General features: G+C 37.8%; 1 protein-coding gene across 5 annotated transcripts in view; it reads left to right on the forward strand.

Annotated features, from left to right (window-relative positions):
* Nucleotides 1–15,180, forward strand: part of LCLAT1 (lysocardiolipin acyltransferase 1) — a 166,959-nt gene that overhangs the window by 78,061 nt on the left and 73,718 nt on the right. For all 5 annotated transcript variants that reach the window (XM_066266829.1, XM_066266826.1, XM_066266828.1 and 2 more), the window contains one exon: nucleotides 2,873–3,071. In XM_066266829.1, the coding sequence (XP_066122926.1) occupies nucleotides 2,888–3,071 (184 nt within the window). In that variant the 5' untranslated portion in view covers nucleotides 2,873–2,887. The remainder of the gene's footprint in view (nucleotides 1–2,872; nucleotides 3,072–15,180) is intronic.

Genomic DNA, 15,180 nt, shown 5'->3' on the forward strand with positions numbered 1-15,180 from the left:
GAGGTTGGGGGTTTATAAGCTTGAGATTTGAAACTCCTTTTTATAATACAATACAATTAATCATCAATTTCTTTCTATTAAGGGAAGGGTATCTTGTATTTCATTTCTCTGCAAATCTGAAAAGTATATCATAGTGGGATTGATCCAAATTAACCTTGGATGGTGAAGTCACACATATCCTTTTGGCCAGTGGTTGGCAAACTCATTAGTCAACAGAGCCAAACATCAACAGTACAACGATTGAAATTTCTTTTGAGGGCCAAAATTTTTAAACTTAAACTATATAGGTAGGTACATTCCTTACTGAGGTAGCGTCCGCATATGGGATTTTGTGGAAGAGCCACACTCAAGGAGCCAAAGAGCCGCATGTGGCTCACGAGCCGCAGTTTGCCACCCAGGGCGTCTTGGCCAAGACATTAAATTTAGTGATTTATTTTGGTAGTTGATGGCCCTTTATACTGACAAGTAAAAAAAGAGATATTCTTTACTGTGGGTTCAAGCTTAGAGTATATGCTGTGATTCTCTTCCTCATGAAGTCTTCTACATAGGGACTTAACTTTCCAGACACCTTGGAATAGGGGTTATAATTATTTGAGTGCTTAAGAACCCTTTTGAAAATCTGATGAAAACTATCGGTATTTTGTCTAGCAATGTACCTGTGTACAGTTTTGAGAAGGGTACGTATTTATTGACCTCTTGAAGGCTATCCTTTTAGGGCTTAATAAATGCCAGGTTAAACACCCAAGCCCCAAAGTGAATCTCGCAGCCAAAGGAAAGTAACTTAATGGAGACCTATGGGATAGCTATAGCTGTGTTAGCCTAAAGGATTTTTTTACTCGAAGATCTTTTTTCTCTCTTTAGCTAATACTCCTTATAACATTTTTCTCTTGATCTTATTATGTTATTAAAGTCCTATTGTTCTTTTGTATCATATTCTTTAAAAAACTAGCTTTTGTGTGTGTGTGAAATATAGCAAACATACTGAAAAGTTAATAAAACATAAATGCACACTTTAATAAATAATTTTAAAGTGTAACTTAACCAAGTGAAGAAATAGAGCACTGCCAGCCCTACAGCAAGCTACCTAGCTTCCCAGTTACAACACCCTTCTATTTGATAGATGTAGCCACTAACCTGACTTGTAAGGTAATTATTTCCTTGCTTTATATAATTTTACTCACATCTATTTATCCTTAAAATATCTTAGTTACTGTCTTAGAAACTTGTATGTATGGACACTTATTATATATATTCTTATTTGTTTGCTTTTGTTTCTCAACATTATGCTTGTGTTGTCAGTATTATTGTAGATACCTGTACTTCATTTATTTTCAGGTTGTACCATATTCCATTGTTGACTGTACCACAGTTTCTTTGCTACAATTTGATCAAGAATTTTATGATATTACCAAAGAATTTTTTATTTTCTTTTATCTGCCATGGACCAGTTTTATCTCCATTAATAGTGAAGTCAAATAATAGTGAAGTCAAATAGTATTAACTACAGGTATATGTTAAGTTTATTACATGTAAATTATTTGAAAATTTAAATAGGGCTTGGGATTAGTAATTAAGTTTTCTTATTATCTGTTCTTTTTCTTTTATTTCCTTTTTTTTTTTTTACTGAGTCAGAGAGAGGGATAGATAGGGACAGACAGACAGGAATGGAGAGAGATGAGAAGCATCAATCATCCGTTTTTTGTTGAGACACCTTAGTTATTCATTGATTGCTTTCTCATATGTGCCTTGACCGTGGGCCTTCAGCAGACCTAGTAACCCCTTGCTCAGGCCAGCGACCTTGAGTCCAAGGTGGTGAGCTTTGCTCCAACCAGATGAGCCCGCGCTCAAGCTGGCGACCTCAGGGTCTCGAACCTAGGTGCTCCACATCCCAGTCTGACGCTCTATCCACTACACCACCACCTAGTCAGTCTGTTCTTTCTCTTTCAAGAACTCCAGTCTATCATACTTTTATTCAAAATATTTTATACAGAGTATATGCTGGCCATCAGAAAAGTTACTTTAAAAATTGAGCAAGAATTTTAGCATTTCTGTGTGCCAAGCACTGTGGCAGGTGCTAGGGCTGCAGCACTCTACTAAAAAGGTCATAATGTAGAAGATATAAAACAAAAAGTTTGACTTTCTGTTCCCTCAGCTCTTTCCTCAGTGTTAACTTTCTTGATCTTTTCCATAAAAGAAGTAATAGTCTTATATTTATATACTATCTTGTATCTTATAACCTTAAAAAATTATATAGTGAATTCCTGTACATCTTTTTCTTTTTAACATAGTATCTTCAAGATTTCAATGACAGTTACATTTTTTAATTAGGAAACTGCCAGAGACTTAAATTGGTAGAGCTAAAGATAGAAATGGTGCCTGACCAGGTGGTGGCGCAGTGGATAGAGCATGGGACTGGGATGCGGAAGGACCCAGGTTCGAGACCCCGAGGTCGCCAGCTTGAGCGCGGGCTCATCTGGCTTGAGCAAAGAGCTCACCAGCTTGGACCCAAGGTCGCTGGCTCCTGCAAGGGGTTACTCGGTCTGCTGAAGGCCCACGGTCAAGGCACATGTGAGAAAGCAATCAATGAAAACAACTAAGAAGTCGCAACGCGCAACAAGAAACTGATGATTGATGCTTCTCATCTCTCTCCGTTCCTGTCTGTCTGTCCCTGTCTATCTCTACCTCTGTAAACAAACAAACAAACAAACAAACAAAAAAAGATAGAAATGGTGTCTTCATATTCTCCTTCTTCCAGATTAACTTCTTTTACCCGATTTATTATAGAAGACTCATGGAAAACGTTATGCTTTTGACTTACTTATGGGAAATCATAACTTTAATTTGTAATGTATCTATTTTGTTTTTCTCTTAGGCATTGCTGGAGACCATGTTTGGTGTAAAAGTGGTTATAACAGGTGATGCATTTGTTCCTGGAGAAAGAAGTGTTATTATCATGAATCATCGGACAAGAATGGACTGGATGTTCCTATGGAATTGTCTGATGAGATACAGCTACCTCAGGTTGGAGAAAGTTTGTCTCAAAGCCAGTCTCAAACGTGTTCCTGGATTTGGTAGGTTACTCACAAATTAAGTTGTTCCTTCATTTTCTATGTGATATACCCACCTAAAAAAAAATCGCTTACTACGCTGAAGTATGAAAACTATTCCCGTTTTTCTTCACTTGCCTAAAAACAATCACCAGTTTTATTTTTTCTTAGTGGATCATAACAGATTACTCTGTCTGAATGTCTTTTTTGAAACATCTTATGTTGAAAGAGAGAATAAACTTTTCAAGAAAGTAGATACGGTTCCAGAGGGACCAACAGTTTGAAAGATACAAATTAATAATAGTGACTTTTTATTCCATGTCATGCATGTGGTAATTTAGGTCAGAAACTGGCTCGTGTTGATGAGGCACTTGAAGTAATACATACATGTTTATCTAATAAACATAAATTGAATACCCATTGGTTCTAAGCATTGTACTCAGTTCTGGTATTTTTTTATATGTAAATATATATATTTTTTCAATTACAGTTGACATACAATATTATATTAGTTTCAGGTGTACAAATAGTGGTTAGACATTTATATAACTTACAAAGTAATCACCCCAGTAAGTCCAGTAGTCACCTCACACCATACGTAGTTATTACAGTATTATTCACTACATTCCCAATGCTATACTTTATACTTCTCTGACTGTCTTTATAACTGCCAATGTGTCTTTTTTTTTTTTTTTTTTTTTTTTTTGCTAGAGAGAATGAGACAGAGATGGACAGGAAGGGAGAGAGATGAGAAACATCAACTTGTAATTGCAGCACTTTTTAGTTCATTGATTGCTTCTCATATGTGCCTTGTCTGGCTCCAGCAGAGCCAGTGACCCCTTGCTCAAGTCAGAGACCTTGGACTCAAGCCAGTGACCATGGGGGTCATATCTAGGATCCCATGCTCAACAGCGCCAGATGACCCCATGCATAAGCCACTAACCTTGGGGTGTTGAACCTGGGTCCTCAGCATCCCGGGTCAATGCTCTATTCACTGTTCCACCTCCTGGTCAAGCATGTACTTCTTAATTCCTTCACCTTTTATACCCATTTTCCAACTCCTTCCATCTGGCAACCATCAGTTTAGTTTCTATGCCCTAGTTTGTGTCTGTATTGCCTGTTCAGTTATTTTTTTAGATTCTACATAGAATTAAAATCATACGGTATTTGTCTCTCTCTCTCTCTCTGACTTACTTCACTTAGCACAATAGCCTCTAGGTCAGGGGTCCCCAAACTTTTTACACAGGGGGCCAGTTCACTGTCCCTCAGACCGTTGGAGGGCCGGACTATAAAAAAAACTATGAACAAATCCCTATGCACACTGTGCATATCTTATTTTAAAGTAAAAAAACAAAATGGGAACAAATACAATATTTAAAATAAAGAACAAGTAAATTTAAATCAACAAACTGACCAGTATTTCATTGGGAACTATGCTCCTGTCACTGATCACCAATGAGAGAGAGAGGTGCCCCTTCCGGAAGTGCGGTGGGGCCGGATAAATGGCCTCAAGGGGCCGCATGCGGCCCGCGGGCCGTAGTTTAGGGACCCCTGCTCTAGGTCCATCCATATTGTCACAAATGGCAAGATTTCATTCTATTTATGGCTGTGTAATATTTTAGTGTGTGTGTGTATGTGTGTGTATACACACATATACCGCCTATTCTTTCTCCATTTGTCTGTTGACGAACATTTAGATCACTTCAGTATCTTGGCTATTGCAAATAATGCTGCTGCAACGAACACAGGGGTGCATATGTCTTTTCAATTAATCTTTTCGATTTCTTTGGATAAATACTCAGAAGAATTGCTGGGTCATATGGTAGTATATTTTTAATTTTGGGGGGAATCTCCATACTCTTTTTTTCTAGTGGCTATACCAATTTATAAACTCACCAACAGTGAACAAGGATTTTATTTTCCTCACATCCTCACCATACTTGTTGATTATCGATGATAGCCATTCTGACAGGAGTAAGGTGATATCTCATTGGTGTTTAATATGCATTTTCCTGATGACTAGTGATGTTGAGCATCTTTACCTATGTCTGTTGGCCATTTGCATGTCCCCTTGGAAGAAATGTCTGTTCAGGTTCTCTCCTCATGTTTTAATTGGATTGTTTGGGGGGTTTTTTGTTTGTATATTTTTGGTGTTAAATTGTATAAGTTCCTTCTATATTTTGTACATTAACCCCCTATCAAATGTATCATTGGCAAATACCTTCTATCATGCAGTAGGTTATTTTTTCTTTTGCTTACCTTGCCCAAGGAGACATATCTAAAAAAAAAACCCAAAAACTGTTATGAACAATGTCAAAGAGTTTATGTTTTCTCCTAGGAGTTTTATGGTTTGGGGCTTTACATTTAAGTATTTAATCCATTTTGAGTTTATTCTTTTATATGGTGTAAGAAAGTGATCCAGTTCCCTAACAGTATCTATTGAAAAGATTTGGTTATTCTGAATCTTTTGTGGTTCCATATAAACTTTAGGATTATTTTTTCTCATTCTGTGAAAAATGCCATTGTATTTTTATAGGATTACATTGAATCTGTAGATTGCTTTGGGTGGTATGGACATTTTAATAATGTTAACTCTTTTTATCCATGAGCACAGTGACCTTGGGCTCGAGCCTGTGATCTTGGGCTTCAAGCCAGAGACCTTAGGGCTCATGCCAGCGACCATGGGGTCATGTCTATGATCCAGGCTCAAGCCAGCGAACCCGCACTCAAGCTCATGAGCCCACGCTCAAGCCAAAGAAGCCCGCGCTCAAGCTGGTAACTTCGGGGCTTTGAACATGGATCTTCTGCATCCCAGGTTGATCCTCTAACCACTACGCCACTGCCTGGTCAGGCACCACAGAATTTTTCAAATATATAATACCTGACTATTTAGTCAGGGGCACTAACCTTTTTTCCCTTGAATTGTCAAGTAAAAAATGACAACGGCCGACACAGTAGCTGTCCATTGTGAATGAATCAAAACTGTATCTATTGTTTTGTGAGGTAGGCAAAACATATAATTTTTTTGGTGTGCCCCAGAATTTTAGTAATTAGTTTATGTGTGCCAAGAGATGAAAAAGGTTGAAAATCGCTGCTATATACACATAGTGGGTGGACAAAAGTAGGTTTACAGTTGTGAGTACATGAAACACAGAGTTTGTTCTTGTATTATTTTCCACACAAACAACTGTAAGCCTACTTTTGCCCACCTGTATATGGAATCATTTTGTCATACCTGAAACTAATAATGCTATATGTCAATTATATTTCCATTTTAAAGAAATAGTACTGCTTTATTGGATGGTTGTGGGGATTAAATCAAATGCCAGTGGAGCACTATTTGCTGCTGCCTCTTATTTCTGTAGTTCCGTCTGGAATGCCCACCTCTTGCCTACAGAGAGGTCCTTAGTAGACCTCTGATTGGGCCAGTGTCTCACAGACCCACATTATTTTCCCTGATCACCTCATCTACCTACTGTGTGCTGGTGTAGCCATTTTTATCATGGCAAACCTGTCTCTTGTTTTGTGCACCTATATAATTATGTCATTCTTAGCTTGCCATTTCCCTACTTTCTCAAATGAGTTATAAACTTCTCACAGAGTGTCTTACCTATTATAGGCTCTTAAATATTTGTGGACTTGATCGAATTTCATGAAAATGCAAACCCTTAATGAGAACAGATTTTGAATTTGGGAAAAAAAGATTTCATTATCTCTGTAGTGAATATGTGCAAAATAAAGTAAGCAAGGCAGAAGTGTGGACGGTGAATAACAAATCCAAAACAGCTCATTTGCAGATGAGAGTCTTCTAGTCGGAATTTGCTGGAGGAAAATGAAAGAGGGAAAAGAATGGATGCATCTTAGTGGTCACAGCTCTCTCTGGCTTCTGACTATGCTAGACTGAGCTTGTTGACAATTTGGCATGACTTCAGGGAGTGTTTCATATTGCTGTTTATAATTATTTTAAAATAAATGTTTGCTTACCAATTGTCTGGAATAGAAAAGAATATAATATTTTGCATCTATAGATCTATAGTGCCAGGTTGGAGAATGGAAGAGAGTTTGGAATTTGAAGTTCTTTTCTTAAGGTATAAAAGTGACAGACTTATGTAGTAGGCTAGATTCCAGGTTAAGTTACAAAAAAGTTTTGGTAAGTTAGCTAAACTGTTTAGAGTTTGCTAAGATATATGCAATTAGATTTTAAGAAAAAATGTCCTATAGTTATATATATATGCAATTAGATTTTAAGAAAAAATGTCCTATAGTTAGATGTCAGCTGTTTCTAATGGTGGTATACACACAGATTCTTATTTTTAACCACTTAGCAAAATCTAATGAAATGAAATATTAAACCCAAAGGTGTCATAAAAAGTTCGTTTGGGCCTGATCTGTGGTGGCGCAGTAGATAAAGCGTCGACCTGGAAATGCTGAGGTCGCCGGTTCAAAACCCTGGGCTTGCTTGGTCAAGGCACATATGGGAGTTGATGCTTTCAGCTCCTCCCCCCTTCTCTCTCTCTCTCTCTCTCTCTCTCTCTCTGTCTCTCCCTCTCCTCACTAAAATGAATAAATAAAAAATTAAAAAAAAAGTTCGTTTGCCTGATGAGTTTGTGCCAGGAAATGTATGCGCCACTTGTGCACACCCAGTTCATGGCTTCTTGGGTTTTCTGGATCATTAATTAATCACACTAGAGTAACAGAAGAGTTTGAGACTTTTAGAAAGCTCAAAGTGGTAAATATTAAAGAGATTGTGATTTTTAAAAGTGGCCACGGCCCTGGCCAGTTTTCTCAGCGGTAGAGTGTCGGCCTGGCATGCGGGGGACCCAGGTTCGATTCCCGGCCAGGGCACATAGGAGAAGCGCCCATTTGCTTCTCCACCCCCCCTTCCTCTCTGTCTCTCTCTTCCCCTCCTGCAGCCAAGGCTCCATTGGAGCAAAGATGGCCCGGGCGCTGGGGATGGCTCCTTGGCCTCTGCCCCAGGCGCTAGAGTGGCTCTGGTCTCGGCAGAGCGACGCCCCAGAGGGGCAGAGCATCACCCCCTGGTGGGCAGAGCGTTGCCCCTGGTGGGCGTGCCGGGTGGATCCCGGTGGGGCGCATGCGGGAGTCTGTCTGACTGTCTCTCCCCGTTTACAGCTTCAGAAAAATCCAAAAAAAAAAAAAAAAAGTGGCCACATCATATATTAAACTAAAAATCTCCCTAACAGAGTAAATAGTTGTGTAACTCAATTCTAGAACTGCAACATAAAGTAAATAAAGGTGAACACTAGGAAAATCATCCATTGTGAAATATATCTACATTGTTTGGAATGAGACCAGGGAGAAGTCAGAAGTAACAGATTGACTTCTGTAAATGTTTTTAAAGGTATTCAGTGCCTGTGAGTATGTATGTTCAGAAAGTCCTGTGGTGTTTGTTTTAGCAGGATATTTGAAACTGGGTAAGAGGCTCTTCATAAGTTTAGTCTCCAAGAGTGTAATCTGCCAAAATACTAAAAATTTTTTAGTTCTACTTGATTTACAGAGATAACTGGAATTTTATCTTAAATGCCTTTGGTGTTTTATAAGCATTTCTTTTAAAGATCATGAATAAAAAGCCAGTGGATCAGCTCTGCAGTATACCTTGTCAGTGCCCTGGAGAAATGATGATAGGCATGTTGCTGCTAACATGAAAGTGCTGCAACTCGGCCGTATGCTGACTGGAAACATAATCCATTCTGTGTGGTCAGATGTGCACTTCTAACTGTATTTCATGAATATATTTATAAGTGTTAGTAAGGTATAAATTTATTTAAAGAGGTCATCTCTCAATTTCTGGAGGTACTAAATTTATTGAAGTCACCTAATTTTATTATTTATCATATAAGCACAAAGAAAGAATGTTTCTCTATTTGAGATATTTATAGTTTATAATACCAGACTATCTCCTGTGAGAAGGAAAATTCTCCCTCTTCTATCCAGCTTCCTCCTACTTAAAATGGATATTCACTAAAACTAGAATCATCTTTAAACCACAAAGGTCTTTGACGCCATCCAATCTTGTGGATCCTTTTTTTATTTAACAAAATTTTATGCTGCTCTTCTGTTTCACAACTCAGAAAAATAAGAGAAATACATTTCTGAATTGGTGAACACTCTCCATAAGACTTGGTGTCAGTTTCTTTAGTGCAACCAAGGTGTCAGTTTTGTCACTTACCTTAGGTAATCAGTTCTTATTGGGGGGTCTTTCAGGTTGGTTCTTATGTCCTTTTGGGCTGTCAAGTTAAGAAAATGTCATTTACAGTTGCATCAAAAAGAGTAAAATACCTAGGAATAAATTTAACCAAAGAGGTAAAAGACATGTACATGGAAAACTATGAGAAATGAAGAAAGAAATTGAAGAGGATATAAATAAATGGAAGGATATACTATGCTCATGGATGGGAAGAATTAACATTGTTAAAAATACCCATACTAACTAAAGCCAAGCTATAGCTTCAATGGCATTTTTTACAGAACTAGACAAATAATCCTTAAATTTATATGAAGCCACAAAGACCTCAAATAACTAAAGCAGTCTTGAGAAAGAATAACAAAGTTGAAAGTATCATGCTACATTTCAAACTATATTAAAAGGCTATAGTAATGAAAATATATGTGAAATCTAAAAAAACAAACAAGCAATACAGAAACAAACTCGGGCACACCAAACTGATGGTTGTCAGATGGAAGGGGATGGAGGATAGGTGTAAAAGCTGCAGGGATTAAGAAGTACACATTGGCAGTTGTAAAAACAGTCACAGGGATGTAAAGTACAGCATATAGGGCAGGAGTCAGGAAACTTTTTGGCTGAGAGAGCCATGAACGCCACATATTTTATATAAAATGTAATTCCATGAGAGCCATACAATGACCCGTGTTCATTATGCATTATCCGATAAAAATTTGGTGGTGTCCCGGAGGACAGCTGTGATTGGCTCCAGCCACCCGCATCTATGAACAGGAGCGGTAGGAAATGAATGGATTGTAATACATGAGAATGTTTTATATTTTTAATGTTGTTATTTTTTTTATTAAAGATTTGTCTGCGAGCCAGATGCAGCCATCAAAAGAGCAACATCTGGCTCACGAGCCATAGGTTCCCGACCCCTGATATAGGGAATATAATTAATAATATTGTAATAACTGTGTGGCGTTAGGTGGGTACTGGACTTATCGAGGCAACAACATTGTAAGTTTTATAAATATCAAATCACTATGCTGTACAACTGAAAGTAATATAATATTGTATATCAGTCGAAAATTAAAAAATAAGATGAAAAATTACTGTTAATTAGTATAATGCAAATTAAAGTTTTGAAATATTGAATCCAAAAATAAAATTTAAAGCAACAATGAAAGTGATACCATCAACTGCTAGCAAAAAAAGAAAGAGAAAAAAATACTACTAGTAACTATAGGCTCTAATTATACTCTGTATCACTTTTCCTATTACTGCTTATACTGTGAATGGAGTGGCTTAGCACACATTTATTGTCCAACAGTGCTGGAACTCAGAATTCTGATGTGGGTCGCATTGGACTAAAATCAAGGCATGGGCAGGACTGGATTCTCTCCATAAGGTCTGTGTAGAATCTGTTTCCTTGACTTTTCCAGCTTCTAATGGATGCCCACATCCCATGGCTCTTGACTCCCTTCCTCCGTCTTCAAAACCAGCAAGGACCAGTTAAGTCCTTTGCACATTACATACTTTGACACTGAGTCTTTTTCTGCCTCTCTCTTCCACTTTTTTTTTTTTTTTGTATTTTTCTGAAGCTGGAAATGGGGAGAGACAGACAGACTCCCGCATGAGCCCGACCGGGATCCACCCGGCACACCCACCAGGGGCGATGCTCTGCCCACCAGGGAGCGATGCTCTGCCCCTCCGAGGCGTCGCTCTGTTGCGACCAGAGCCACTCTAGCGCCTGGGGCAGAGGCCAAGGAACCATCCCCAGCGCCCAGGCCATCTTTGCTCCAATGGAGCCTTGGCTGCGGGAGGGGAAGAGAGAGACAGAGAGGAAGGAGGGGGGGTGTGGAGAAGCAAATGGGCGCTTCTCCTATGTGCCCTGGCCGGGAATCGAACCCGGGTCCCCCGCACGCCAGGCTGACGCTCTACCGCTGAGCCAGCCGGCCAGGGCCCCTCTTCCACTTCTAAGGACCCTTGTGATTATGTTGGGCCTATCAGGATAATCTCCCTATCTTAAATTTAGCTGATTTGCCAAGTAACATATTCAGAGTTTTGGGAACTAGAATGTGGACATCTGCTTACCACATGCTAGTTGTTATTGGCCCTCTCATTGTACAGAGCTAGTAATATACTTAATTTAGGAATCAACTGTATGATAGGAATAAGAGATATCTCAGATGGCAGTGCATCTAGAAATTTGATTAAGTGGCAGATCAACACAGTATGAAAGGTTGGTTTTGGTCCCATAATAGTTTGAACCTCAAAATTTCAATCATAACCAAGAAGCCTCCTCTTGTCAACTAAAATCTACTAATAAGTAGGTGTTTTTTCCATGTAAAGCCAGACTTCTTACTGTCTGCAGATACATATGATCTCTGGAGCTTAGTAAAATTTACGGTAAGAGTGATTTTACCCATTTTTCTCTAGTATGTGGTTTTTCAAGTTTGAGGTTATCTTTAGAATTAAATTTACTTTAGAATGTTATTTAATTTTCTGCTCATATTTTATATTTTGATTTCTGTCTTGTATTTTCAGCACAGTCACATTGAAACATAATACTACAGGCATACTGCAATAGGATTATTGCAGGAAAAAGGCATTAAATTAATTGTCTGCCTCTTCTTAATGTTTTTAAAAACCAGATCCTTCATGGAAGTTAATCATCTTAGAAGAGGGATGTAGAGAACATTGCTTAATTTAAAATGTGAGTTAAAAAAAGATAGAGCTTCCCTGACTTTGTATAGCATTTATATAGTACCCTGGCAAAGGTTAAAATTGTGGGAAATGTAACTACTTATTCTAGATTTATTTGTGTAATTTTTGTTCTATATATTCAGTAAATGTAGTATTTGATCATAATTGTTCTGAAACGAGTTTATGTAAAATTTATATCTGTTAATATTATCACTCATTTTCATTTAGTAGAGGCCTGTGTGTAGCATTTCCTTGGTTGCAGCCACACCCAGTATTCAGGACTGAAAATACATGAACAAGAACAGCTTGTGTCTTCCACATTGCTCTTTGTTTCTGGTGTTGCATTCACAGTTTCATAGTAGATTCTACAATGAGTTAATCTATATGTGGACAACAGCAATAAATCAGATTAATTTATCTTTGAAATTCAGTTTTAACAGCACTAGGTGAAGAATGTAGATATTTTATGATTTCCTTAATTATATCCATCTACACTATAACAAAAAAGGATTAAAATGGTGAAAATGGCTTCCTTTTTTTAAAGGAAGAATAAATGTTAAAAATACACTTAATAGGTTTTTTCCCCCTAGCCACCTCTAAAACTTAAGAGAATTTAGGCCAAGGAAAAGGAGGTTCTAAAATTATGGAATAGATGTGAACAATAGAGCGTGCTCAGGCTTCCTCCTGTGTGCTCTGGGAGGCAGTGCTGCTATGGCGATGGGTGTTAGAGAGAAGATAGTGGGAGCAGGACCATGCAGCCATGCACAGAGGCAGTCTGTCCCCTGCCAGACTCCCAGCCCTGCCTCAGAGCAGGAGAGTGTAGACGGCATGGCCTGCGGCGGGAAAGTGTGGAGAAGAGATGTCAGATAGCCTCGTTTCAAATGACACGGCCAGTTTTACTGTCATGTATTAGCTCATGGGCGTATGAAATAAATCGTAAAAATGTACATTTGAGGATTTTAAGAATGTTAAGAGAAATCTGGGTGTTGCTTTAAACACAAATAAAATACATTTTGATGGCAATGAAATGGGGAAAAGAAACCTCACAAGGTGTTCCTGTGATTTTTATGAAAGGGAAAGAAATGTTTAAGCTAAAGGCAGTAAAAATTCAAAAGCATCAGTGATGTATAAATGGAATGTGACAAGGCAAAGGCACACGGAGGAGAATGATCATATCTTCAAAGGAGTTCCAAGGGGCTGAGTCAGCCATTTCGCTGCCCTTTCTGAGAGTTCTGAAATATACAGATACATTTGGAAAGTTTTATGGCATGGGTCTTGTGCTCCCTCCCCAAGGAGCAACAGATCTTCTCACCGGGAATGGAGAAGCACAGTCTACTTGCAGTATTGTACAGTCTCCCTGCATTATTATACAGTGTAGAACATCATTGACAAATAAGACAATTCAGAACTAACATTAGAGGAAAAGGCACTGCTTTAAAGATAGTATAGCACTATAAAATGCAAAGTATAGCACTATAAAATGCAAAGTCTATTCTCTGAGAGATAATTCTCTGAGAATTTAAACTATGTTTAACTAATAAACATCCTTAGAGAGAGTCAAGTATATATTGCAGAGAGGCTGTTTAGTACACTGGTTAAAAACATCAGTTTTGGAAGCCCTGGCCAGGTTGCTCAGTTGGTTAGTGTAATCTTCAATACGTCAAGGTTGCAGGTTCGATCCTCGGTCAGAGCACATAAAAGACTCAACCAATGAATGAGTAAAAAAATGGAACAACAGGTTGATGTATCTTTTCTCTCCCTCCCTCTCTTTAAAAAAAAATCAGCTTTGGAGCCAGACTGCCTACATTTGAAACCTGGTTTTACTATTTGCTAGTTCTTTGAATCTAAATGTGCCTCAGTTTCTTAATATATAAAATAGGAATAATGATTTTACCTAATTCATAAGGTTGTCTTGAGAATAAATTGAATTAGTGAAAAATGCTTAGGATAGTATCAGGCACATAGTAATCATTCAATAAATATTTTTTATTAAAATTATTTTTTACTTAATATTAGTATTATTGTATTTGTGATATAACTTTTTTTTTGCTATTTTTCCATAAATTTTGGCTGCTATGAAAAAGAGCCAATTGTAAATCTTGAAAATTAAACAGATGATTGCTGAAATAAGCTCAATTAGTAACCATCCATAGCTGAAGTTCACCTTAGTGAGTTGGATGATCAAGTCAAGGGATTTTCCTTGAATACAATGTAAAATAAAAGGAGGTAAAAAGTATGAGAGGACAGAGCCAGAAGTTTTAACATCTAACAAGCTCCAGACAGGAAGGTTGAGAGAATGAAGAGGAGAAGAAAATATTGTATATATGTTAAATAATGGAAGGAATATTTCCGGTGTTAATGAAAGACACACTGGAACAAAAGTACCAATTGCTGAGCAAAATTAATGAACAGATTCTCTACCCCTACTCAAACTGGTGAAAGTTCATACAGCCATGGTTAAAGGGAAGACCATTAAAGCTCCCAGAGGAAAATCAAGTGGTTATGAGTTGTATTTGATGATAGAAAATGGTGGGAAAATAGCTTTGAAATTCTGAGGGGAAAACAATTTGGAAATCTTGAATTCTGTTTGTAGCTTTAGTAGCCTCCAAAACAGAACAAAATACATTTCAGGACTGCAAAGACTCAAACATTTTTGGAAAGACATTACTCTAGGAGTACTAATAGAAGGACATAGGATACGAGAAATGATAAGCAAAGAAGCCAACAAACTTAGAGAGTTGAGTCTAAATAATTAAAAATGTTTCTGGGAAGCATAAGGAATGTGTTAATAATAATAGTAGTTTGGGGGAACTATTGAATATTTCTGTAAAACTTGGAAGCAAGGCAAGAGGAAAACATTTTGTTTGAGGAAGATCATATATTAGCTTAATGTTCATAGAATTATATAAGTTTAAATGTCAAAAGTGGAAAGGTGAAAAAATTTTAAGAATTACTATTAAAAGAACAGAATAGGGTATCCTGTTTTCAAACCACTGGAGTAGAGGTCAGCAGACTTTCTGTAAAGGGCTAAGGAGCACCTCCTCCAGGCCTCGCAGGCAGTACTGTCTCTGCACGCATCCCACTTGGCCACTGCAGCACCGAAGCAGCCTGAGCTGATACACATAAACAAGTGAATCTGGCTGAGTTTTAATCAAACTTGGTCCAAAAACAATGAAATTTGAATTTCATGTAACTTTGACATACTACAAAATATTCATCTTAACTATGGGCCAAAGATAGACT

Source organism: Saccopteryx bilineata, chromosome 3 (genome assembly GCF_036850765.1).
Source record: "Saccopteryx bilineata isolate mSacBil1 chromosome 3, mSacBil1_pri_phased_curated, whole genome shotgun sequence".
Taxonomy (NCBI): domain Eukaryota; kingdom Metazoa; phylum Chordata; class Mammalia; order Chiroptera; family Emballonuridae; genus Saccopteryx; species Saccopteryx bilineata.